Source organism: Kogia breviceps, chromosome 13 (assembly GCF_026419965.1).
Source record: "Kogia breviceps isolate mKogBre1 chromosome 13, mKogBre1 haplotype 1, whole genome shotgun sequence".
NCBI classification, from domain to species: Eukaryota; Metazoa; Chordata; class Mammalia; order Artiodactyla; family Physeteridae; genus Kogia; species Kogia breviceps.
This window is the reverse complement of record NC_081322.1, coordinates 4012457-4039401: the sequence shown is the minus strand read 5'-3', so window position 1 is coordinate 4039401 and position 26945 is coordinate 4012457. Positions and strand designations below refer to the sequence as shown.

At 46.4% G+C, this 26945-nt stretch overlaps 2 protein-coding genes across 2 annotated transcripts in view; one reads left to right on the top strand and one right to left on the bottom strand.

Annotated features, from left to right (window-relative positions):
- Positions 1-10312, bottom strand: part of LCA5 (lebercilin LCA5) — a 150581-nt gene extending 140269 nt beyond the window's left edge. The window contains exon 1 of the mRNA XM_067011270.1: positions 9980-10312. The gene's annotated coding sequence lies outside the window, so the exon portion shown is untranslated. The remainder of the gene's footprint in view (positions 1-9979) is intronic.
- SH3BGRL2 (SH3 domain binding glutamate rich protein like 2) overlaps positions 9545-26945 on the top strand; it is a 57378-nt gene continuing 39977 nt past the window's right edge. The window contains exon 1 of the mRNA XM_059083883.2: positions 9545-10221. Within this exon, the coding sequence (XP_058939866.1) occupies positions 10177-10221 (45 nt within the window). The 5' untranslated portion in view covers positions 9545-10176. The remainder of the gene's footprint in view (positions 10222-26945) is intronic.

Here is a 26945-nt window from a genome sequence, read left to right as displayed (position 1 = left end):
CCCGCGAGCCACAACTACTGAGCCACGTGCCACAACTACTGAAGCCCGCGCGCCTAGAGCCTGTGCTCCTCAACAAGAGAAGCCACGACAATGAGAAGCCCGCGCACCACAACGAAGAGTGGCCCCCGCTCGCCACATCTAGAGAAAGCCCGTGCACAGCAACGAAGACCCAACTCAGCCAAAAATAAAAAATAAATAAATAGAATAAATAAATAAATAAAAAAGATTTTAAAAGCTACACGTTCACCATATGATCCAGCAATCCCACTCTTGGGCATATATCCAGAGAAAACCAAAATTAGAAAAGACACAGGCACCCCAATGTTCACTGCAGCACTATTTACAATAGCCAAGACATGGAAGCAACCTAAATGTCCATCGACAGAAGAATGGATAAAGAAGACGAGGTACATATATACAATGGACTATTACTCAGCCATAAAAAAAGAATGGAATAATGCCATTTGCAGCAACATGGATGGACCTGGAGATTATCATACTAAGTGAAGTCAGTCAGACAAAGACAAATATCATATGATTCACTTATATGTGGAATCTAATTTTAAAAAATGATACAAATTGGGCTTCCCTGGTGGCGCAGTGGTTGGGAGTCCACCTGCCGATGCGGGGGATGCGGGTTCGTGCCCCGGTCCGGGAGGATCCCACGTGCCGCGGAGCGGCTGGGCCCGTGAGCCGTGGCCGCTGAGCCTGCACATCCGGAGCCTGTGCTCCGCAACGGGAGAGGCCGCAACAGTGAGAGGCCCACGTACCACAAAAAAAAAAAAAAAAAAAAAAAAAGATACAAATGAACTTATCTACAAAACAGAAACAGACTCACAGATACTGAAAACAAACTTATGGTCACCAAAGGGGAAACGTGGAAGGGGGATAAATCAGGAACTTGGGATGAACATACACACACTACAGTATATAAAATAGATAAGCAACAGGGCCTACCGTTGAGCACAGGGAACGCTACTCAATGTCTTGTAATAACCTATAATGGAAAAGAATCTGAAAAAGAACGAATATATGTATAACTGAATCACTCTGCTGTACACATCTGAAGCTAACACAACATTGTAAATCAACTATACTCCAATAAAATCTTTAAAAAAATAAAAAGCTACATGTTCTGGGAAATGTAAATTGTGGTTCAAGTAAAATAAGGCATTCCCACCACATTGTTCTCAGGGCAAGAAGAATTTAAAGGGTTTCTCAAATATGTCTGGTTTATAACCAGAAAGCAATTAACACTAGAAGGACTAGAGCTTCATTATTAAGTGCTTCATCTTGTCATAAACTTAGTGATACCTGGGCCAGCTCACAGCTTCCCAGTACAGTGAGTGCATTCACAGAGAAGTCTCTTTCCCTGACCTTGGTGTTAAATGGGATTCCACTTAATGCAAAAATGCCTTCCCTCCAAAAAGATGCTATTTAAACCAGACAGCTCTCATGGCAGTGGAGACCAACGTAGAGTGACGGCTGCAATTTAAGTTGCTCTGAATAAACTGGCCAGAGATGGATGCAAAACTGAGGGAAAGAAGTGGTAACCTAATAAAGTGCTCTATATTTTTTGTCGCCCTTTGATTTTACTTTTTAGGAAAGAGTTGAGAAATTTAAAGGTAAAGAGCTCATTGTTTTTTTCAAAATCATTGTAGCTCAAGGTATTTAGAAGTTCTAAAAGCAAATGTGCATCATTTCCATTGAGTAGGCCCTTCAAAATCACAGGAAGAGCAATAATAATAACTGCTACAACATCACTTTATATTTGCTTAACCTGACTTTTCCATCTACTCTAATTGAAGCTATATATAAACTTTTTCTTATACTTGCTCTGTTGCAATTATTCTAAATGGCTTTATGCCTAGCATAATGAGAAATTATAATGAACTGAAAACTCATTAGCAATGTATTCAAGAGGAGTCAAAATAATTTCAAAATTCAACAAGCCAAATGTAAATTTTTGTTTATTATAATACGGCATTCATTTATAAAGTAGTGAACTAATAATCAAAATATTGTAGCGTATTGGGAGTTCCTCTAACTTGCCGAGAACTAGTTAAGCACCATCAACTTTTAACCTTTATCTTGTTATGGTGACATCATCTCTTGATCTGGAAGGGAATCTTGGACGGGGTAGGGGGAGAAGTGTACACACACGCACACACACGTGTGCGTGTGTGTATATATGTTATCTCCAAAAAAATTGATTAGGAGAGTCCTACAAGATTAAAAACAAAATAAAACAATAAAAATAGTCCTTTCCTTCAAGCACCTGGTATACTTGTTGTTTTCATTTTCCTGAGAAGCCATAATCTCCATGAGGGTGAGGTAGGAGACAGATGGGCCCCTGGGCCAGACGGCTGGTGTTTGTCAAGCGGAGTAAAACTGAAGCTCTGTTCTCACCCAGACACCCCAAGGACAAAGCTGGGTGCAAGAGCTGAGCTCTGCTGAAGTAAAGAGAGAAGATGACCACTCCCAAGGTCAAGAAACACTTCCCTGTCTACACAGGCACAGGAAGGTTCCTTGGGGGTCAAAAAGGGAGGGGGCACCGCCCCATAATAAGTGTGGACGTGCACCCACAGGCCTCTGCTGTGGGATCCATCTTGGCAAAAAGTTGCTCACCCATCTCAGGGAAGGAGGGTCCTAGGACTGCTCAGGTGTGAAAAAAGAAACAAGATAATTGGCCAAAGGTAAAAAAAGACTCAGAAGGACTGTCCTATGTAAGTGATTCAAATCACCACTTTACTGCGTTTGTCCTCATTAGAGAGGATGCCTAGCTTCTGACTTAAATACACTTAAATAAATAAACTGCTTTTCTGTATGCTCTCCCATACGTTGTGCTGTGTCTCTAATAATAAACTTTGTACCTGTTCTTACAGTTTTTGCCTCCTTGAAACATTCTTGCTTTCAATGGGGGTAAGAGCCAGGGGAACTTTGCTTCTAGCCTCTAGCCCCTGATGGTTTAGTGGCTAGGAGTCCCGGTTTTCACCCAGACTACCCAGGTTCAGCTCCTGGGCAGGGAACTAAGATCTCTCTTCAGGACCGCTGACTGCTGCTGTCTCTCCAAGATCAACGGTAGGGACTATGTGTGATTCAGTGCTGAGGCCTCAGCGTCTAGCGTAGCACGTGACACACACTGAATGACTGACTACAGCTGCAAGAAATTAACTGCATGCAAGGTTTTTAGCTCTTCCTGTGGTTACCAGCAGACCTGGAAGCTTCCTTGTTATAATTCCAATAGCACTCCAAGATGGCTTGTGCATTCACCTCTCTCCTCCTAACTTTCTTCAGATTCTAGTGGGAATAAGGTATTGGGGAAATGAAAGTGTTTTCTCCTGTCAGAGAGGATAGGGAACCCTATTGATTGGGTTGAATGTGAACTGATTCAAGAATACGTCCTGGTGTGGAGAAAAAGGAACCTTCCTACACTGTTGGTGGGAATGTGAATTGGTACAGCCACTATGGAGAACAGTATGGAGGTTCCTTAAAAAACTAAAACTAGAACCGCCACAGGACCCAGCAATCCCACTCCTGAGCATATATCTGGAGAAAACTATAATTCGAAAAGATATATGCCCCCACAACGTTCACTGCAACACTATCTACAATAGCCAAGACATGGAAGCAACCTAAATGTCCATCAACAGATGAATGGATAAAGATGTGGTATATATATATATATATACATACAATGGAATATTACTCAGCCATAAAAAAGAATGAAATAATGCCATGTGCAGCAACATGGATGGACCCAGAGATTATCATACTAAGTAAGCTAGAGAGAGAAAGACAAATATCATATCACGATATCACTTAGATGTGGAATCTAAAAAGAAAAAAGATACAAAAGATACAAATGAACTTATTACAAAACAGAAAGAGACTCACAGATATAGAAAACAAACTTATGGTTACCGAAGGGGAAAGGGGGTGAGGATGGACAAATTAGGAGTTTGGGATTAACATATACACACTACTGTATGTAAAACAGATAACCTACAAGAACCTACTGCATAGCACAGGGAACTCTACTCAACATTTTATAGTAACCTATACGGGAAGAAAATCTGAAAAAGAATATACATACGTATATATATATAATATACACACACACACACACATATATATATCTGAATCACTGTGCTGCACACCTGAAACTAATACAACATTGTAAATCAACTATACTTCAATTTAAAAAAAAAAAAAAAGATGTCCTGAATGTCGGTTTCAAGCCTGATTCCTTGTTTTACCCTTTGCCTCCAGTTCCTAAACGTGAGGGCTGAAAGTTCCATCCTATTCAGGGATTGCTTAGAATGGTTCCGTCAATTAAGATTTTATTTTATTAAGAATAGACAGAATGGGCCTGATAAAGCCACATAAAAGCAGCGAATGAATTCTCTTACAGAATTCAAGCCGCCTTACTTGACTTTATTGCTGCTTCATTTCACTAATACTCCTTTTCTCTTAAGTACGGTCTCTAAACTTCAGTTAACATCAAAAAGATTTTGTTAAGTACTTTAACAGAACATGGCACTGTACAAAGAGGCTCATATGAACCAGATCCTTGTTATTGAGCGAGTTCAAATCACAGACATGAGACAGAAATATGCACAGGATTTATATGCTTTATGCAAATGAAGGCCATTCCTTGATTTACTTTGCGTGGCTCAGAACAGCTAATACTTTGTGAGTCCTAACTGTGTCCCGGGCACTGTGTGAAAAGCACCTTACTTACGTCGTCTCCACTAAGCCCCCAACAACAACTTGGGAGGGGAGGTATTGGAAAGTTACCTAATCTGCCTAAGGAAGCTCATACAGCTGGGACATCAATCCAGGTCTGACTTGGAGGCCCGTTCCTTAACCACTCTGACCTATCCCTGCCCTACTCCTGCCCTTTGGCTTATAACCTCCACTCCCACAAATCTGTCGCCTACGCCTACTAACAGCCAAATGTGCTCACTCAGCTTTCAGGGGAGCTACTGCCTGGAGGAGGGCAGGGATTGTCACACGCATGGTGTGGTGACCGACATTCTTTAAGAAGTGAAATTCCTGGGACTTCCCTTGTGGTCCAGTGGGTAAGACTCCGCACCCCCAACGCAGGGGACGCAGGTTCGATCCCTGGTCAGGGAACTAGATCCCGCGTGCATGCCGCAACTAAAGATCCGGCGCAGCAAAACTAAATAAATAAATGTGTGGGGTTTTTTTTTAAAGTGAAATCCTCGGGGAGCTAGACAGTCTTGGATTAAGTGCTGTTAAGAACAGGCAGGGCTTCCCTGGTGGCGCAGTGGTTGAGAATCCGCCTGCTGATGCAGGGGACACGGGTTCGTGCCCTGGTCCGGGAAGATTCCACATGCCGCGGAGCAACTAAGCCCGTGAGCCATGGCCGCTAGGCCTGCGCGTCCGGAGCCTGTGCTCCGCAACGGGAGAGGCCACAGCAGTGAGAGGCCCGCATACCGCAAAAAAAAAAAAAAAAAAAAAAAAAAAAAAAAGAACAGGCAGGGCTTCCCTGGTGGCGCAGTGGTTGAGAGTCCGCCTGCCGATGCAGGGGTCACGGGTTCGTGCCGCGGAGCGGCTGGGCCCGTGAGCCGTGGCCGCTGCGCCTGCGCGTCCGGAGCCTGTGCTCCGCAACGGGAGAGGCCACAGCGGTGAGAGGCCCGCGTACCGCAAAAAAAAAAAAAAAAAAAAAAAGAACAGGCAGCCCTGACAAAACAGAACTATCATTCAGATGCAATGCCACTCTAATCCGGACAGTTGGGGGAATCCAGACTGTTTCAAAGAGCTCTTCATTCAATCTGTAGATAAACCTGAAAGAAGAATGTTTCTGTTCCCTGACTCCCCTGCAAGCTTCTGTCCTTGTTCATTCTCTTATTACTCCTCAACTTCCAATTAGAAAAGACTAGATCGTTCCCTCTACTGCCTCATTAGCTATTGTCCCCTTGGGCCGCTGCCTCTGCCCTCCTGCTGCAAGTGCCCTCATAAAGGTCAGCCATGATAACAAACTATCATTATAGTAACACCCGGTGCTTCTTGTGGCTTTACTGGGAGCCAAACACCAGGCTCAGAGCTTTATTTACGTTGCGGGGAGAAACCTGGAGAACCCTAAGGCTGTATAGGACTGCAAGTCCATACTTGGCTTGGCTGGCTCCGTTTTTAAAAAGCGAGTCAATACTGAAAGATCAGAATATTTTACACAAAATTCTGTGTTTTTGAGCTGCGTTGTCCAGTTGGCTACAGTCCTCTCGGTGAACACATGTGCACTTGGACCTACCCCACCTCTCTCATTTCTGTCACCTGCCTGACCCCTATAGGAACAGGATTTACTATCTGCGCTTTACATAGATATTCTGGCCGGGATTGTGTAGCTGCCAGGAAAAGAGACGTTATACATCTTAAATTTACACAATGTTATATATTAATTATATGTCAATAAAACAAAGGAAAAAGCCCACTCTTGCCAGAAGTTCTATCACGACTTGTAAAAGGGATCGATTTCTAGGCAGGAGCAGCTTCCAGGATGCTTAATGGTCTACTCCATTTTCTGAGTTCTGTCTTAAGTTTCAGCCACCTGCTCTATCTGCAGACTTGACTTGTCAGATCAGCAAGGAATCCTCTCTGTGCTATGATACCCTGGTGGTGATCTTGGACTCTTAGCTTATGTTCCAGATTGCTTTCTACTCTCTGTCACTCTCTGGGTCCCAACTCTGTACTGGCTACTGTGGGTTCCTGCACTGCTAACACTTTATCCTGAATACAAGCTTTAAGGATAAACCTCTTCACCGAGGGTCCAAAAAACAGAGCTAACTATGAGCAGAGTAATCTTCTCAAAGTACAGTTCTTTTCTTTTTTTTTTTTAAAGACTTGGTTTTAACAAATCTGTTTAAAAAAAATTTTTTTTGTGGCTGTGTTGGGTCTTCCCGGCGGTGTGCGGGCCTCTCACTCCGGTGGCTTCTTCTTCCTCTTCTTCTAGGCACGCGGGCTCAGTAGTTGTGGCGCACAGGCTTAGTTGCTCCGCGGCATGTGGGATCTTCCCGAACCAGGGTTCGAACCCATAATCTTAACCACTGCAGCAGCACCAGGGAAGTCCTCGAAGTATAGTTCTGATCATATCCTTTTCTTCCTCAGAATGCTTACAAATTAAGTACAACCTTCTTAAGGCACTTTGGGTTGCACAAAACAGAAACCTATTTGGGGTGACTTAGGTTAAGATGAGGAATTTATGATATGAATACAGGACGATGACACAGGCCTCCAGAGCAGGGATACAGGAACAGGCAGAGCCATAAACAGGGACTGGCAAACTTCTTCTGTAAAGGGCTACAGAGTAAATGTACTAGCCTTTGCAGGCCATATGGTTTTTGGCATTCTGCCAGAGACAATAGGAAAACTATCGTGTGCTAATAAAACTTTATTTACAAAACAGACAACCAACTGGATTTGGCACACAAGCCAGAGTTTTGGGGCCCCTGGGCTAAAGCATTATCAGGACTCTCTGAAACATCTCCATCGCCCTCCACGGGCCTGCTTTGCTGTTCTCTTCCTGTTGACTACCTTCCTCAACTTCTCTGGTTCTCACGTTGGAACAGGGCTTCTGAAAGCACTGAGCTTCCACGCCACAAGATGAAGTTCAAGCGTTCTCACTCTCTCAGTCCTAATTTTATTTATTTTATTATTATTAGTTTTTTCAAAATTTTATTTATTTATTTATTTTATTTTTGGCTGCGTTGGGTCTTCGTTTCTGTGCGAGGGCTTCTCTAGTCGCGGCGAGCAGGGGCCACTCTTCATCGCGGTGCGCGGGCCTCTCACTGCCGCGGCCAATCTTGTTGCGGAGCACAGGCTCCAGACGCACGCAGGCTCAGTAGTTGTGGCTCACGGGCCTAGTTGCTCCGCAGCATGTGGGTTCCTCCCAGACCAGGGCTCGAACCCGTGTCCCCTGCATTGGCAGGCGGATTCTCAACCACTGTGCCACCAAGGAAGCCCCAGTCCTAATTTTAAATGCCTAGGGAAGAGATGTTGCCTGGCCTTGCTTGACTCAGACGCTCACCCCTCAAGCTATCAGCTGTGGTCAGGGCTCTGGGTCTTGCTCTATGAACCAGGGACGTGTTGGGAAACCACCCCTACAAGCTGTTGGATCAAAGCCGAGGAAGAGATTCCAGAAAAAGGCAGGGAGTTAGGCAGACAAACCAGTGAGAGAGCCTCTTGCTGCATTCAACAAAAGCTGTATTTTCAGCATTGCCCCCTGTTAGGACCCTGAGTTTCCTTCCTGAAGCAAAACGGACCCCTTGCTGTTCCTATAGACCCTGCATATTCCATCCTGCATCCCTTCTATCTGCTAGCAGAAATTCTACTCACCGTTAAAGTTTCTTCTAAAAGGCCACCCTTTCCCTCAATTTCCTTTATATCCGTACAACACTCTACTGGTACAGTGTATCTCATTCTGTCGCTATTTCTGTACCTGACTTTTTGTTTTGCAGACAATAGGTGCTCTGCTGACTGAGGAAATGACTTATTCAGCTTTTCACCCACGCTGGTACCTGTTAGAGCACAGGCTCTGAGTTCTCATTTGTTGAGTAATTCCAAACCAAAGAAATTGAGACTTTTATAAACTTGCATTTATACAGGAAATACGGTATCTACCTTTAAGAAAATTATTGTAAAAGTAATAAACTTTCATTTCCGCATTTACAGTGGCCAAATTAAAATAAATCTGCAGAGAGAGATTATCTACAGCCAGCAAAATTTATGGTTAAAATTGTTGAATAGTAAGAAGAAATAAAGTCCCATTAGCATTGTATCTTCTGTCACTGTACTAAATAAAAAATGGAATACTACAGACATGACTTCTGATAAATAGGGACGGTTATACACTTGAAATATTCAAAATCGTTCTAAAAAACAAATGCTCCAAAACGATTAGTGTTTGTGCAAGAATTTTACCAAAGAGCCGGAGACCTCATCATCTAATTTCTTTGCTTCTAGAACTATTAATTAACATTACTCCCAGAACTCTGCTAAAACTCCCCTGCTGAAAGGAAGAAAGTAAATACAGTACTGCAGGGAAAACGGGTTCATTTTCACGGAGCTGCGAGAGGCTTGCGCTTTCGTGAAACAGGAAACACTTGCTGAAGAACTATTCCTAAACTCTTAGTAACTACATAAAAGCTTTTTATTTTAACAGCATCCTCCTGGGAGACTGCGCTGGAATGTGCAACAGGTCTGAAAAAGGCACAGATTTGGCTCAGCTGTAAATATCAGGTGCACAGAGGCGAAGCCATTGTGTAGGGGAGGGGGTGGGACGGCCGGGGTCCTGATTCCCGATGCTGATAGTAGGATTCTAATTTCGCTTGGTATTTACTTTTTCTGCTACAATTACACTGTTGCTAGAAAAATAAAATATCGGCTGTGCTCTCACCTGGGTTTCTAATTTTCAGCGTCTACCGAAAAAGAAAACCTCTCATTTACCCCGCAAAGAATCACCTTTCCGCACCTCCAGAGCCGCTGGGAAAAGAGAGGAGCGCGCGTCCTCACCGCCCTTACCGTCCCCACCTCCCCGAGCGCCCGGCCCGCCCCCCACCCCGCCGGCCGCGGGTCGCTGGGGCTTGCTGGGCGGGCAGCAGACCCGGGGACGATGGGTCTCTGCGGCACCGCTACGTCTGTGGACGTTTCTGGGAGGGGATGCTGCACACCAGGGAACCACAACACTGAAACCCCAGCTCGGACTTTGAACCAAACTCTTCTTGCCTAGTTTTCTTCTTCCCCCCTCGTCTCGCCAGGATCCTCGCCACCCCCGTCATAGCTTCTTCCCGGCCTCGGGTGGCCTTCCAGCCACCTGCGCGCGTCCGGCATCGACGCGCAGCAAGGAGGCGGTTGGTAGGAGCTCAGTCCACCGCCATCCCGGGGAGCTGCGGAGACTACAACTCCCATCACGCCCCGCGGCCGGCTCCCTCCCCTCCCTTCTGCCCCTCCTCTCTACCTTGACCGGCGGTCGGGAAGCTCTCAGCTTTTATCTGCAGACCGGGCGGGAGGGATCCGGATCCCTGCGATCTTCCCAGACCGGAGCGCCGTGCCCGGCGGTGGTGGTGGCGGCGGCTCTCAGCCGAGTCCTGCCTCCGCGTCCGCGCCAGCCCGGAGCCTCCGGGGGCCGACGGTCAGTCCCGGCGCGGCGAGAGGATGGTCATCCGCGTGTTCGTCGCCTCCTCCTCGGGCTTCGTGGCGGTGAGCACGGAGGGGACCGGCCCCGGGCCGGGTCTGCGCGGTAGGGGCAGCGGGGCGCCGATCCTGCGGGAGGCGCGCGGCGCCCGCCCCTGTGCGTCTCGGCGCGCGCGCTGCGCGTCCGGCGGCGAGAGCCGGCGCCCGGCAGGTGAACCATCATCCTCGGACGATGAATAGGGCGGGGAGCCAGGGTTGGTGGGGGACCCTGGACTCACCCACGTGCCCACCCTGCGCGGCCTGAGAGGGAGACAGGAAAATGGGAGTCGGCGGGAAGCCCCCCAGCTCCAGTTGAGTGGCTCGGGGATTTGGGGATGGGTGGCCCGAGAGCTTCGGGGGTTCCGCTCCCCTTGGTGTCAGTTCTTGCCGGTTTGGCACACTCAACCCGGTTCTGTGTCGTACGGGAGCTTGTCAGGCTGCTTGGTTTGCTAGCGCAGCTCCTGAATGGAACAAGTTTAAGTGGAACTTGTCCTCCACCCTCTGTGCCCCGCCACCAAGCACGTTTCTACAGTTTTATACCTGCGCAGAGAGAACAGTAAACCAGGCTTGGCCTGTCGCGCCAGGGGTTTTTGTTTTGTCTTTTTTCTTGGCCTCGGGTACTGTAAATATTTTCACATCTGTATGTCAAACGTGGTGCGTTTGGTTTCTTTCCCGCCAGCAACGCTGTGCTCAGTTTCATCTTGGGGATATATAAATTGCGGTCTCTTTAATTATTTTAAGCTGTTTTGTTTGGTCTATATTCTTGAGGTTTTTTTTAGGAAGAAGTTACATAGCTAGATGTCAGACTTTAGGGAAAAAATTCAGTAAGATACCTGAGAGCCCACTGCCTAAGATAGGTAGCAATATGTTCTACACGAGTATTAAGATTTGGTTACCTTAGCTAAGAGTAAAATTCTAGATTTAAGAGGCTCTTTGGTGAGATACAGAATCAAATACATCAAAAAGTGCAGTGCTGATAGCTTAAAATTTGGTCTGGCCAGTTGGTTGCCTGCCCAGCAACTCAACCAGATTTTCCCCAAATTTGTTTCTGAAGCAGGTGAGATGGAGGGTGGAAGAAAATGTTGTTTGCAACACAACACTGAGGTTTTTTTTATTTTAAAAGGAATTAACTTACAATAGGAAAAAAGGCCCCCTTTTGTATTAGTTACAATAGATGGGAAATTCCAACTTATCTTTGTACGCAGGCCTGCCCTGGTCCCCCAGATTCCGGATAGTTCTGGTGTTTCTTGTCATTTGGGGCTGCTTAGTCATACCTGCCTCTTATAGATGTCTGCAGTGAAGCTGCACTTCATGTGTTTGGAAACCCATACTGTTTCATGGATAGATTTTTTTCCAATTCACTTCTTCATAAGAGTGCTACAGAGCTTTTGGTTTCACCTTCAACTTGCGTGCTCCGATAATTGTTGCAATAGCATTTTATTGATTGAAAAAGGGATGCTTTATGTATTAAGCCTACGCTACCTATGTTGGACAAGTCAAATGTACGGTAATGGCGTGTCTTATCCTGTAAGAAGTTCATCTATCAAGAGAGTTCTGGAACCCCACATCTCTGTTTCCTCAATTCCATTAACAAATCTTTATTGCCTGCCTGCTATGTGCCTTTTTAACTTTTAAGTTTAATGTTGGGTGTTTTGCACATGAAGCTAGACCTAAGAGACCCCAGTTTTGAGGCAGGCTCTGACCAGTGGTGTGAGTTTGGTTGAAGTACCTCATCTCTGCTGGAGTTTCCTGTCCATAGAATGAAGGGTTGTGGTGAATAACTCAGCATTGCACTCTAGCTTTAAAGTGCTTTGAATTAATTAGTTGGGTAAATGTGGATAAATCCTCATAATGACTTCTTTCACATTGACAATATACATGTTAGTATCAAAGTGAATTTATTCTTTTCCTGTGGTGTTTTACTGGGATGGCTCAGGTCCCTTCACTAACACACCCCGTAGTCTGTGTTCCAACAAGATACGGTTTCAGCTGGAAGACATACTCTGTTATCACATACCATAGGTACAGCCCATAAGTGCTAATTATGTATTTTAAAGTACCTGATCTTTTCGGGTCTCAGACAATGCTCAGTCATTGAGTCTCTCCAAATTGTAAATTTATCTCCTAGTACAGAGTTTTTCTGTAATTATGTAACATCAGTACTTTGGGTGAGGATAAGTTTATGCTTCTGTGCAAGAATGGTGATTTCCAAGAGATAATGAAGTTGTTTAGGTCAGCTGTTCAGCAGAAGAGGCTCAGTAGGGCTTATGGCATTATGCTGTATTGAGCTCTGAGGGCACAGCTGTGTTTTCCCTCCAGCCGTGTTGCACTGACCATTGGCTCTGTTTCATTCGGTGACCATCCACGACCAGCAAGGGCATAGGAGGATGAATCATGTGATTCCCAGGTCAGTTTGGTTTTAGCCGGAGTGGATTAAACCACAGGAAAGAATGTGACTAGAAGTAGACGTGACCAAGTAAGCCCCAGGAATTTCCAAAAAAGATGCTCTGCCCCGATCAACAATAGATTTAAACAATCTATGTGGGGAAAACTCTCATATCTTGTTCTGATTTACCTGAACTCTCCAGCTTCAACGCCTAACAGTGGTAGTTAGAATAATGAACACAAGGGGTGATTGCCCTTTTCTCTTCCCCAGCTCCAAGTAAAATCTGCTTTTATAGGAAATAAGAGCAATGCCACATTATTATGCTATGGCTACTTGAAAATCAGATTTCTTATGCAGCTATCATGCTGCTGTCGTTCATACCATAGAGAAGGGCACTTTATTTCAGTCTTAAGAAAATAGTGTAGTCATAGAAGTGCGGTTGTAAAATCGAATTTATTCTGGTTGTATACCCAGAAGGGGAGGCCTTGGGAACTTTCTCCAGGAAGTATATTACTATGACTTTGTAAAAACACTGAAATCAGTCGGTTATTTCATTCGTTCATTATTTTATTCACTCAACAAGCATTTTCTAAGGGTCTGCGGCTTGCCTAGCTCTGTCCTTGGTCTTGTGGGAATTGGAGGAGAGCAGAGGGTGTGGTTTCTGCCCTCAAGGAATTCAGGTGTGGGATCAGGTGGGGAGATAAGATAGGAAAGGTGAAACCACCAGTAATAAAGTACAACCCAAGGACACATGCCTCTTTCGGGAACATTCTTTACCAGAGATAGAAATAATATAGGCTGTGGAGGGATGCATTGCAGGATGTCAGATAAGGAGGAAATGTGCCAGAAATCATAAAATATGCATGTGGGAGCCTCAGGCAGATGGCAGAGAGAGGGACTGAGTTGGATTTGGAGCCCGGGAGAGAGTGCCTGAGCCCATCTTGTTCAGGCTGGAAAGGGAGGAACCTTAGGTGGGAGGGGACAGGCCGCAGGGGTCCCTTTGGACCCCTTTTGAGGACGGAGTAGACCCCGAGTCCTTGAAAGCAGCCCATGATAACAAACTCCAGGGTCCTCATCAACCCAAGAGATGTCTTCAGGATCTGCAGCTGGCCAGCTGTCTGGAGCCTTCTGTCCCCAGGGAACAAGATGCCCTCTGACAGGGAGAGACCCCTGGTATGTGATTGCAGAAGACTCTGTACCCTCCTGCTTGCTTTGACTAAAATTTCTCAAAAAGGAAGTAAAGTTTTTCACTCTCTGCGGAAAGTTCTTGGGCTCAGTTGTGAGAGCTGGAATGCCGAAAGGGACTTTCTGGTGAAGTCCAACCGCCTCATTTTCGCAGAGAAGGAAGTTTGGGCCTAGAGATTAAATGACTTGCCCCAAGGTCATTAATGGCGGTCAGCGCAGAGCTGAGGGTTAGATGGAGGCCAGGTCTCCTGACTCCTGAATGTATTCCTTTGTACCTTCATGCAGCCCTGCATTCGTTCATGCCTTGACTGACTCATGCATGCTCTTATCAATCATTGAAAACCTATGAAGTACCGGGCTCGCTGTTAGGTGTAGGACGGTCAGCAGAGAACAGGCACAGGAACTCTGCCTTCATGGCAGAAATCAGTGCGGACACCCCACAGCCCGAAGACTTGGGCTGCAAACCATTTCATCAAAGGAGAAGGAAGGGCTGGTGCTGGCTTGGGGGATGTTTCCATGGGACAAGGGGAAATGAGTTAGACAGAAGTAGTATATCCCTGGATGTTGGAGGGAACCCTCACTAGGAGGGAAAGGTACCAAGAAAGCAGAATTGGAAGCAGAGTTGGAAGACATGGACCTTTGTCCGCGGCTGCAACTGTGTTTTCAGGTGGGTGTGGGAGTGGAGGGGAAACACGTAGAAACTATCCTCTGAGTTGTCACAATCTTTTTTAGCTGTAGAAAGGCGTGCCCGTGCTTTGCTTTGTGTGGCTTAGGACTGGTTTAAACATGCACTGATCAGATCCATGATAATGATCAAAATGCATCGTGAAGCTTCATTTGTATAAGGGAGCTTCTGAAAGGAGCTCCAGGGTGATTAAAGTCTCAGGATGTGACCATATAGCACAGACTGAGCATTCATTCCTAAGTGATTCTAATGCCAAAGAAAGCTAGTGAGGGTAAGCCAGGGCTTGCTAGGATCTTTAACTCAAATCCCGAGTCCCATGGCAGGGTTTATTCCCATTTTACAGATGGAGAGGCTGAAGTGGACTGGCCTGATTGAGGTCATACACAGTAGATGGTGGCACCCCGAGGCAAAGTCTGGCAGGCAGGTGGCTCCAGAGCTCCTAGAGCAGAATTTCTCCACTCTGGGCCCGTGGCGGAATGAAAGTGCCAGGGGGCACTCCACATCCTGCAGCGTGCGGACCCTGCCCTGGAAGAGCTGCCCGATGCAAAATGCCAGTGGTACCCCTGACAAGAAACAGTGCCCAAGGGCATTGGCGGGGGAGGGGAGGGAGGGAGTTTAGAGAAGTGGCAGGAGCATTGTGAGAAATAAGTAGGAGGAACAGAAATACGTCCGGAGTGCAAGGAAGAAGTTGTAAGGGAATGTCAGGCGGGGAAGGCTTGTGTATTGGTTTTCTAGGGCTGCCATTAACTCAGTACCGAGAACTGTAGGGCTTAAACAACAGAAATTTGTCTCACAGTTTTTGGAAGCTAGAAGCGGGGAGATCAGGGTGTTGGCAGGCTTGCTTCCTGCTGAGGGCTGTGAGGGAGACTCTGTTCTGTTGCCTCGCTCCTAATTTCTGATGGTTTGCTGGTAATCTTTGGCACTTGGCGTGGAGATTCTGACCCTGATATCTGTCTTCATGTCCACATGGCGTTCCCCTTGTGTGTGTGTGTGTGTGTGTGTGTGTGTGTGTGTGTGTCCTCTGTGTCTACCTTTCCCCTTTTTATATTGAACTTCAGCCTACTCTATTGGCCTAATCTTAACTTGATGATTTGCAAAGATCCTATTTGCAAATAAGGTCACAGTCACAGGTACCGGGGGTTAGGACATCAGTATCTTTGAGGGGGACACAGTTCAGTTCCCGTAACAGCATGCAAGTTGACGGTTGAAATAGAAGGACTAATTGATGGCATTTCCCCCCTTTAACTGGAAAGGCTATGGGCGAATTTCCTGAATCTTCCAGTCAGCAGCTGGATATGGAATTATAGTGAGTGTATACTAAGGTCCAGGGCTAGAAAGGGAGATTTTTCGATATCCCAAGTGAAGACCTGACCTCAGTCTTTCTAGTTCATCTTAATATTTCCCCAATTTGATCGTTTTTCCATTCTATGATACTTTAAACTTGTAAATATAATCAAGGGCATGGACTCCTTTACGAAATTAGGGACTTTTTAAAATCCATGTGCATTAGGACATTTAAAATAAATATTTCATTAGATTTGAGGAAACTAAATTTTGACATCGGTTTCTAAAAAAGTATGAGGTGGTTTCCACATCGCAGGAATGTAAGCCTAACTGAGTCTTGTTTATTTCTGTATTTTTCAACTTTTTGATCAAAAGCAGAAAACGGCTATTGTGAAAAAAAAAAACCGACAGTTCTACAGGAAGCAGTACTAACTCTAAAGACGATTTCTTCTTCAGATTTTTCATGTTTAATTTATAAAAAGTTCTGAAATGAATTGGTTTTTTTTTTTTTCAGTAAAGTTAGAAATGGGTGACAGAATAGAAAAATTCTAGATTCTTAGTGAATGTTTCACTTTTAACATAAAAGTTAGTATGACTTAGCCATCATTATATCTGAAAGTTTGAAACACTGCATTCTGAAATGCAGATTTGAAAAACAACTGGATGGAGAAATTATTAGGTTAGCTGCCAAGCGTTAATCTTTTTAAAATTTGCCCTCTAAACTCAGAAGGGGAGACCCTTTTAGGTTTCATCAGTTTTTCAGTAGGGACTGCTTTAAGGGGTGTTAGTTTAGCTGCAGAGTTCGTTAGAAACTTAAGTTCTCATTTAAATCACATTCCTGTATTCATTATTTTCCTGTGATCGATTTTCTATTACTCTGTGTGTCCGTTGTGCAGAAAAGGAGCTTAGCCTTCCAGATGAGAAACGTAGTGAAAAGTTATTTTTTCTCAGAAGTGGCCAATGCTTTTTAACATGTGAGGGAAATCCTCCTGATCATGTGTAGTTCTCTTTGGAGGCCCTCTTTCTCGTTGTAGCTGTAGCTTAACAACAAGTCGCTGAAACCTTCTGTTCGGTGTTTTTTAGACCAATAGGGATCGGTACTTACCGTTGCCAGAGTTTTGATCGGCCGTTGGTGTGGCTGGGAGAGTGGGACCCGGGGCGTCAGAGGTTGCAAATGGACAGTTTCCCTCTGTCCTCTGAAAAGCCTTGTCTGAGTTTATCTGCCAGCACAGCCTAGTTCCCCAGGAACTGGGCTGTGGTAATTTAAGGTTAGAGTCGTTATTTCTTTTACGTCGGATTGTTTTGTTCCCAAAGGCTCAAAAAGAAATCGACTGAGGTAAAGTACCTAATGGAATGTTTCCCTTCTGGACGCAGGACAACTCTTCTGTAGGACTGAAAGCTGAGCTAGATGCTGGCAGAGGGGCCCCGACCTACAATCCCAGGGACTTTTAGGCTGGTATGGCCCCTGGGAGGCTCTGTCTTTGTGTGTGTGTGTGTGTGTGTGTGTGTGTGTGTGTGTGTGTGTGTGTGTGTGTGTGTGTGTGTGTGTGTGTGTGTGTGTGTGTGTGCGGGCCTCTCACTGTTGTGGCCTTTCCCGTTGCGGAGCACAGGCTCAGTGGTCACGGCTCATGGGCCCAGCCACTCCGCGGCACGTGGGATCTTCCCGGACCGGGGCACGAACCCGCGTCCCCCGCATCGGCAGGCGGACTCTCAACCACTGCGCCACCAGGGAAGCCCACCTGGGAGGCTCTGGAACGGTTTGATTGGTCTCCTAGGTCTGATACCTTGGCTTACCGTTGGCAGCTTATGTATTCCGGAGGGGACCTGACTCTTTTTGGGCTGGCTCCGTAAGCGGCAGAACCCCAAAGGGTGTTTCCTGGAGCTGACCGCGGAGGGCGGGGTGCTGTGCATCGGGGTGTGTCTGCCTTGCTGTGACACCTTTGTGTGCTCCCTGCCGGCGTTACCTCGGAGCTCCCAAAGCCGGAAAGGGAACGCGGGCTGCGGCTGCGGGCAGAGAGTTCTACTGCTTCAGGATGCGTTTTTCCATTTGCTACTGGGGATGGATAGCCCCGATCTGGCTCTAGAGGCTTGGGAGTGGAGGGCTAACAGTAAGAAGCGACTTGCTTGACGGGTCAGTTCAGTGGTTTTTTTTTTTTGCGCCACGCGGGCCTCTCACTGCTGTGGCCTCTCCCGTTGCGGAGCACAGGCTCCGGACGCGCAGGCTCAGCGGCCACGGCTCACGGGCCCAGCCGCTCCGCGGCACGTGGGATCTTCCCGGACCGGGGCACGAACCCGCGTCCCCTGCATCGGCAGGCGGACTCCCAACCACTGCGCCACCAGGGAAGCCCAGTTCAGTGGTATTTGGTAAATGCAAATATATGTAGTTAAAGTCAGCAGCTATTGCTACACACCAATCCAGTATTAAAAACAAAACAGCCAACAAGGACTACTTTACGGTACAGGGAACTATACTCAATATCTTGTAATAATCTATAAGGGAAAAGAATCTGAAAAAGAATAGATATAGATACATGTATATCTGAATCACTTTGCTGTACACCTGAAACTGATACAACACTGTAAATCACTTATACCTCAATATAAAAAAAGGTAAATAAAAAATATACCAGCTGTGTGCAACTTTAGTTGGGAAAAGAGTTTGTGACTATAATATCTGACTTAAATCAGTTTATGAGCACCATCCGATTTCAAATAAGTTCAAGTGGAAACAAAACAAAGCAAAACAAAAGAACCCAAAGCAACACAGCCAACCTGGCTTTTGAGTTAGTCTGTTTTCCTTCTGTGGGTTGCACAAGGAGTGGCGGTGTGCTCTCCGTTCATGACGTCCCCACGTGGATTGAAGCTTCCAGGTTCTCTGCTTTAGTAATCATGTTCAGCAGGATAGTTCCTTTGACCGGAAATTGGCCATTTCCAGAAGCCTGGATCCCCAGTTGACAGGAGGTTTGGGTTACACTGTCATTTTATGATAAACTGCATACTAGCCAAAGTAGGTCTTTGGATTGAATACCTACTGATTTATTTAATTCTGGAGTCAGTTTACATTCAACCCATGCACCTACTTCTACCTCATCTTTGGATTATCTACCATTGGAGAGATGTCACCCAGTGCAGCACATTGGCTACATTGGTGTAGCCTCATGGTTAAGGCGGGGCTTGGTCCAAATCCTAGTCTGCCATTGGTGAGCGACGTGACCTTAGGCAAGGAGCCTCAGCCCCTTCATTTGTAAAAGTGGGACAGCACTGGTACCTTCTGTGTAGGTTTGCTGTGAGCATTGAAGGACTGAAGTATTCCACCTACAGTGCCAGGTACATAGAAAGTACTCGGCGCATTTTATCTATTATTTCTGTTATATCATTAACAGCAGCAGCAGTAGTAATAGCAGTAATAAAAACGTGAAAAAAATTATAACCCTGAATTGCGCAAGATCTTTAATCATCAAAATATTACGTACAGTACATAATTCTTACTTACTAAGCCAAGGATGCATGCTGATATAATTTTTGGATAATTTTTAGTAAATTTAAGTGTAAATGAGGTTTCAACTGAAATTTGAATAAGAACATTACAATTTGAGGTCGTTCCCCAACAAACCACTTAATTAGAGTTCTTCTGTAATTTTTGAACACTTTATAGTGACACAGCATGCTGTGCACAAGTCACTAAACCATATTTATTTATTCACAGCCTACAAAGTGCTTACTATGATGCAAATGGGCACTGTTTCTTTGCAGTACACAGTGCATGAGTTTAGAGTCCTCATCTGATTTAAGGCTTCCTAAACTTGGCAAGTAGATTTCATCCCAAATGGCAGCTCTGTCTGATGAATGGTGGCTGCCTGCAGAGCTGGGAGAGGGGTTTTGGAGCCTTGTCCGGGATCAGCTGGAAAACACCCAGTGTGGTTTGTTTGTTTGTTTGTTTGTTGTTTTTGGCTGCATTGGGTCTTCATTGCTGTGTGCGGGCTTTCTCTAGTTGCGGCGAGCAGGAGCTACTCTTCGTTGCGGTGCGAGGGCTTCTCATTGCAGTGGCTTCTCTTGTTGCGGAGCACGGGCTCTAGGCACGCAGGCTTCAGTAGTTGTGGCTCGCGGGCTCTAGAGCGCAGGCTCAGTAGTTGTGGCGCATGGGCTTAGCTGCTCCGTGGCATGTGGGATCTTCCCGGACTGGGGCCTGAACCCCTGTCCCCTGCACTGGCAGGTGGATTCTTAACCACTGTGCCACCAGGGAAGCCCTCCCCCCACAATGTGATTCGAGGATAAGCCTGCCCACTGTGCTGAGCCTTGGACATTGAAAAGTCAGGTAAAACAGCGAGTGTTTACCTGTGCCCAGCAACGTGGGAGGATTTCCTTACAATCACCATCCTACAGACTGCGGTCTATTATACCCATTTTACAGATGAGAATATTGAGGTACAGAATTGTTAAGTAACATGCCCAGGATCATTCAGCTCAACGAAACCAGTTTCGAGCCCCTGTCTTCTGATTTTGTGGCGTGGTACTTGTTTCGTGACCCCACATTGCCCACCAGAAGGGCCCCTGATCAGAGATCAGTGAGGACCTGGTCGTGCTGACCCGGAAAGCTGGCTGGGATAACAGTGTGTGAACTCATGCTAACGGAGGGGGAAGGGGCAGGACTCCACTCAGCTGTCCAGCAGGTAATTTTTAGGCACAGTGTCCTCAGGTCTTGTGAAAACAATAGCTTTGCTTCTTCAGAGACTCTGATAAAAGCTATAAGGAGTATGGGTTGAGATGGAAAGCTAATATCATAATAATACTAACAACTGCTGTTCACAGCATGTGCAGGAAGTACTCAGGGCTTTGCATTTGTTATTTGTATTCCTTACAGTAACTTGGCGGGGTAGCCATTGGGAGTGGAGAGAATAGATTTTTTTCTGAGCAGAGAGACGTGGGTTCAAATTATGCCTCTGGTTCCCTAACTGGCAGGGTAGCTCTGCAGGCCTTTTTATTCCTCTGGATCTCAGCGTCCCCGTTTGTAAAGTTGTTGGAGCTTCAAGAAATGGCAGCCATCAATACTAATACGAGTTTAAGTCAGCAGTAAGTCTCTGGTCTTCGGTAAATTTTCAACTTTAAATGAACTGTTAAGATTTAATTAAGGAAAAAGAATTGTTCTTATAATCAGACAATAGGTCCTGCATTGGATGGAACATGTCCCTAGGAAGACCTGAAACCGTGATACTGACATTGTTTATTGGGATTAGTGTGAGCTAAGAGGTCACTTTCGTTCTGGTTGCAGAGGCTGGAACCCCATTGTTTTTGATTTTGAGCAAAGATTTTAAATCCTGGGAGATGTCTTTCTCACCCCTACACATCATCTGGATTTCCCATTCTTCTTGAGACATCTGGAGACCTTTTGATCTCCCTCCTGGCATGGATCCACTGAAGCTGACTAGTGGCGGCCCCTTCATGGGGGCATATACCCCAGGGGTCTCCACAGCCCCCACGCCATTCTCACCGTCTTCCCCACGATGAGCCATTTGTCCTTGAGCGCGTGCTCTTTTTTTTTTTTTTTTTTTTTTTGTGGTACGCGGGCCTCTCACTGTTGTGGCCTCTCCCATTGCAGAGCGCAGGCTCCGGACGCGCAGGCTCAGCGGCCATGGCTCACGGGCCCAGCCGCTCCGCGGCACGTGGGATCCTCCCGGACCGGGGCACGAACCCGTGTCCCCTGCATCGGCAGGCGGATTCTCAACCACTGCGCCACCAGGGAAGCCCTCTTCTTTTTCTTATGTTAGAAAGTATTTCTTGGCATCCGTGTCTATCCAAGTGGGTTAGATCGAGAGTGTATTGAGAGGGTTATATATGTTTCATGAAGAATGGGAACCAGTGAGATTTTTTTTGGTGGAAGAAAAGACATAATAGTCCTAAGTGGTTATTAGGTATTTGTTGGCTGCATTCCTTTATGTTAACTGCCAGACTCCTGTGGGCATTTGAATAGTCGACTCTTTGTGGAAGCTAATTATTATGGGAGGTAAAAAGTGTCTATTTCCTGTCTCTGCTGTGCCAGCCTCCCAGTCAGTCTGTAATCTCAGAACTGCGGCTTGAGGTCATCGTGCTCTAGAGCTTCTTTGGAAAGGTTGTAAGGGAAGTTGATCATACCCTAAGCCCGGGGTGACTGCGCTGTCAGCATCTTGGGCTGCATAGTTCTTTGTCCTGGGAGGTTGCCCTGTGCGTTGCAGACAGAGAGCAGCCTGCCTAGTCTCTACCCACCCCGTCCCCCCCGTTGCGACAACCGAAAACGTCTCTAGACGTTCTCCCATGTCCCCTGAGGGGTAAACTCCCTGATTGAGAACCCCTGCTCTTGTCACCAGTAGCGGAGAGGAAATGCTCACGATGTGATATAAGACTTAGATCGCCGAAAACTGGAAGGAACCGAAGAGATCAGGTAGTTCATCTTTCCCTTCTGCTGAGGTGCGCGCTAGTAAATGACTAGCTGGTTCGCGGCTACGCTGCTTGTCCTGATCCTCCTGGAGCAGCGTGCCGGGTGTCGGGAGACTTGAAACCCGGTTCTGGAGATGCCAACTTTATCAGCTTTGTGTCTTTGGACAGGAAACTTTGCATCTCAGGGCCTGAGGCTTCTCATCACGTGATTGCTGTTTCCTAGTTGAGATCATTCACATACCATGACCCTTTAAATTGTTGTTTCAGTGGTTTCTCATGTATTCACTGTGTTGTGCAGCCATCACATCACCACTAGTTCCTTTCATCAGCCCCCAGAAGAGCCCCGCGTCCATTAGCAGGTCACACTCCGCAGTCCCTCCTCTCCCGGGTTGCCTCTCCCTGGCAACCACTCGTCTCCTTTCTGTCTCTGGGTTTGCCTGTTCCGGGCATTTCATATAAATGGAATCATACAATACGTGACCTTTTGTGTCTGGCTTCTTTCACTTAGCACGTGTTCTCCAGGTCCAGGCCTGTTGCAGAAGGTATCAGCACTTTGTTCCTCCGTATGGCTGAATGATATTCTGTGAATGAATATACCCCATTTTGTTTATTTATTTCATCCGTCGAGGGATATTTGGGTTGTTTCCGTTTCTTGGCTACTAGGAACAATGCTGCTGTGAACATTTGTGTTGGAGTTTTTGTGTAAATGTGTTTTTAGTTCTCTTGGGTATATTCCTAGGCGAGGAATTGGTGGTTCATATGGTAATAACTGTGTTAGCTTTGTGAGAACTGCCAGACTGTTTTCCAAAGCGGCTATTTGTTTTACATTCATTCCCACTAGTAATGTATGAGGGTTCCGGTATCCTCACATCCCCACCAGCACTTGTTATTGTCTGTCTTTTTTTTTTTTTTTTTTTTTCCGGTACGCGGGCCTCTCACTGTTGTGGCCTCTCCCGTTGCGGAGCACAGGCTCCGGACGCGCAGGCTCAGCGGCCATGGCTCACAGGCCCAGCCGCTCCGCAGCATGTGGGATCTTCCCGGACCGGGGCACGAACCCGCGTCCCCTGCATCGGCAGGTGGACTCTCAACCACTGCGCCACCAGGGAAGCCCTGTCTGTCTTTCTGATTATGGCCATTTTAGTGGGTATGTGGTAGAATCTCGCTATGGTTTTGATTTGCATTTCCCTAGTGCCTACTACTGTTGCTGTTGTTTCTTAAGGACTGGTTTAGATCTTTTTTATTTTTTAGAGCTAGCTTTCACTTTTAAATTTTTTTCTTTTATTCCATACTTAGACCAGTATGACAGAATTGAGTCTTTAGGGGATATGTGTGTGTGTGTGTGTGTGTGTGTGTGTGTGTGTGTGTGTGTATAATTAATTGAGTTAATCAATTCCCATATGTTCATAAGTACCTTCCATTGCCCAGTGTTCAGCCATGTTTAGGACAGAATATATGGCATGATCCTTTCCCCCCAAGTAGCTAATCATCTGATTGAGGAAAAGAGCACAGAAAACAGAGCCATAGGGAATCTAGTGCTAGAATGAATGATCTATGCTGTAGGTAGGTCTCCAGGGCAGATACATTTATCTGGCTAAGGGCAAAGGAAGTCATATTCTGAGCGAGACAGAAAGATAGCATCTCTTAAATGGGGAAGGTGGCTGTTTTTAAGATTCTAGAAAGTGTCACTTAAATAAAAGGCCCCAGTGGAAAAATTGAGAGACTTTTTTCCCCAAAATGTTTTGTTTGAGCTTGGCTTGTGAACTAGAACAGATGTCATCTTTCCTGTTCTCTCTTTTATTTTTATAATAAATTTATTTATTTATGGCCGCTTTGGGTCTTCGTTGCCGCGCACGGGCTTACTCTAGTTGCGGCGAGCGGGGGCTGCTCTTCGTTGCGGTGCGCGGGCTTCTCATGGCGGTGGCTTCTCTTGTTGCAGAGCACGGGCTCTAGAGCACAGCCTCAGTAGTTGCGGCGCACGGGCTTAGTTGCTCCGCGGCACGTGGGATCCTCCCGGACCAGGGCTCAAACCCGCGTCCCCTGCATCGACAGGCGGGTTCTTAACCACTGCGCCACCAGGGAAGCCCCCCTGTTCTCTTTTTGTCAAAGAAATGAATTTGATTTGTGTACCCATGTTGCCTTTTGTTGTAGACTGGATGATTCCTTTTCCACGGGCGTGCATTTCCTGTCGAGTGAGAGCATGACACATGCATGCTCTATAGTTGAGTTCCATAGTGATATTTTAATAGTGAGCTTGGTTCCAAGAGATAATTAACCGAGATGAGATGATTAATAATTCACCTTTTAAAATTCCTTTTCCATTAAAAGAGGGAAAACAGCGTCATCCTTGTAACAAGATTAAGCCTGCTTGTTAGGTTCAGAGAGTGTAGGAAAACCACTGGCTGCTGAGAGCTTCTACCTTCAGGGCCTCACCTTTTGGCCTTGCATCTTGGGCCCCCTGATCCGAATCTGACCTACCTTCACAGCATTTTCTTTCACTATTCTTTAGACCACTGTATACACACACCAGGCTTTTTTTTAAACCCCTGCCTTCTGTGCGTTTTCTCGTGCTGCTTTCTTCGCCTTAACTCTACCAGCCTTGCATTGAAACTGGTCAGAGTGACCTCCCTTCTTTGAAGCCCATGCCAATAATATTTCCCAATGAAGGCATCCCTCCTTCGCCCTCCAAACTGGGGGGATGCTGTTTCCACAGCCCTCGAGGGTGTGGAATTGCTCTCCTGGCACCCAACGCATTTCACCCTTGGTTACGATTATTTTGTACCCAGGTGGTTTGAGTGTCAAGTTTAAGCTCGTTGAGGTCTTCTTATCACCCACTGCCTCCCCCCCCCACGTTTCCTGTTAGAGAGCTTGGCATGTTGTATTTATTGAACACGTGGAAAAGAAATATTGTTCCTGTAGCTTCCACATCAAAAACAAAAGCTAAGAAAAGTTGGTGACCACGCCAGGGCAGGACTGGAGTGGAGTCCGTAGTAGACCAAAGTCTGATTGGAAAACAGAAGGGCTGCAAGGGCCATGATTTATTTCGCTGCTTTGTAAATCAGTGGCATGGAGATTCTACGTTATTAGGGATAATTTTATTACAGTATTATGTCTCTTATCCAGATATCATAATTCTAGAACCTTCGTTTGGGAGGAAGCAGGGAAACCTCTGAGAGGCAGTCAGCCGTCCTGCATTCGGCGGAGCCAGGGGTCAGGGAGCCGGCCTCAGGGCCTCAGCCAGAAGACTGGGAACGCAGTGGCCCCTGCAGCCTTGGGCCCCGCGGAGGGAGCCCCAGCGGAAGCTCTGAGAAGGGACGGCCGCCTTCTGAAAGCAGACGTGGAGAGTTCCAGAAGCACAGCTTTGGGCTCTGTTTGGCATACAGTAAAACAGCGGGCCCTGAGAATGTCAGTGCGCCACAGGGGTGGACACAGCTGGGCCAGAAGCATGTTGCCTTGTCCAGAACAGATCAGATCGGGTTCGGCGCATTCTGGTTTGGTACACCCTGCTGAACCACGCAGGAACACGTGTGGTGCATTGCAGAAAGATTTCTAAAATAAAAGTAGCCTAAAACAAGATAATAATAAATTTGTGCTTAAAGGGCAAAGTTTCAGTTACACTGAAAACCTCACTCTGCGATCCCAGGAGAAAGTAACTTACTTGCTCTTAACTCTGTGCCGGTGTGGCCTGCCGCTTTTCTTTCTCTCTACCTTTCGATGTTACGGCTGCAGACTCCTTTTCCTCATCCTCTCGGGAGCCGTTTATTTTATATTCTTTCTATACTTCTCATGCTGTGCTTCTCTTCCTTGCTTCCACATCAGCTGCAGCGTTTATAGCCCATCCCGGGCCCCTTCCCCACAGAGCACCTGCCTTTGGGCTGCCCTGGCCCTGTGGGCACTCCTGTGCTACTGCCAGTTTTATATGGAAGTTGCTTGTTGACAGCCCTGTCTCCACCCCCTTCCCCGACGACGTGCACTGCGTCACACTGGAGCCCGCGGTTTGTCACTTACGTTCCCCTCGTTACAGCCTCGCGAGGTCTCCACAAGGTCTTGTAAAACCTGTTGAGTGAACCATGCCTCCTTGACCTTTTAGAGACTTCGGTTTTTCTTTGTCCTGCATCTCTCTGCTCTCTCTCTAACTCCTTCTTCTTTTTCTTCAGTTTTAATATTGTTTTTCATTGAAGTATAGCTGCTTTACAATGTTGTGTTAATTTCTCATTCTTTGTTAACTTCTCCACTGACTCTTTGGAGTCGAGACGGAATGTAGACATGACACAGCTGAAGATAAAGAGGAATCTGAGGCAGAGACACCAGAGTTTGGAGGCGCTCTTCAAGACAGACTGTCTTATCTGGGCTGCAGGAATCAGGGTCGTCTGTGGGAAGGGTGAGAGCTTGCAGAGATTCGAGCTAACTTTGAAAGCTCCTAGCGGCGGTTGTGTGGCATCTAAACAGAATGGAGTGTCCAGCTGAATGGGGGTTTTCAGCAGACAAGGCGCACTGACCGGCCTGGCTCGCTAGCCCGAGGAGGGAGGAGAAAGCTGACGGGACCGGCCCATGGGATGCGGGTGAAAAGGCCCAGACTTTTCTCTGAGGCATCAGTGTGTACCCACTATGGAAATAACGAGTTCATTATATGATCCCCCTAAAAATGTAATTGTGAGAACAATCTGCTGCCCCCATATTATTTGTCAAATGTAAATAGATATAGTTTCTAGATCACCTCTTAGGATCTCTTTCCGCACATCTGAGAACGGACTGGCGTAGAATTGGGAAGAACATATTCCAAACACGCTGTCGCAGGGCAGC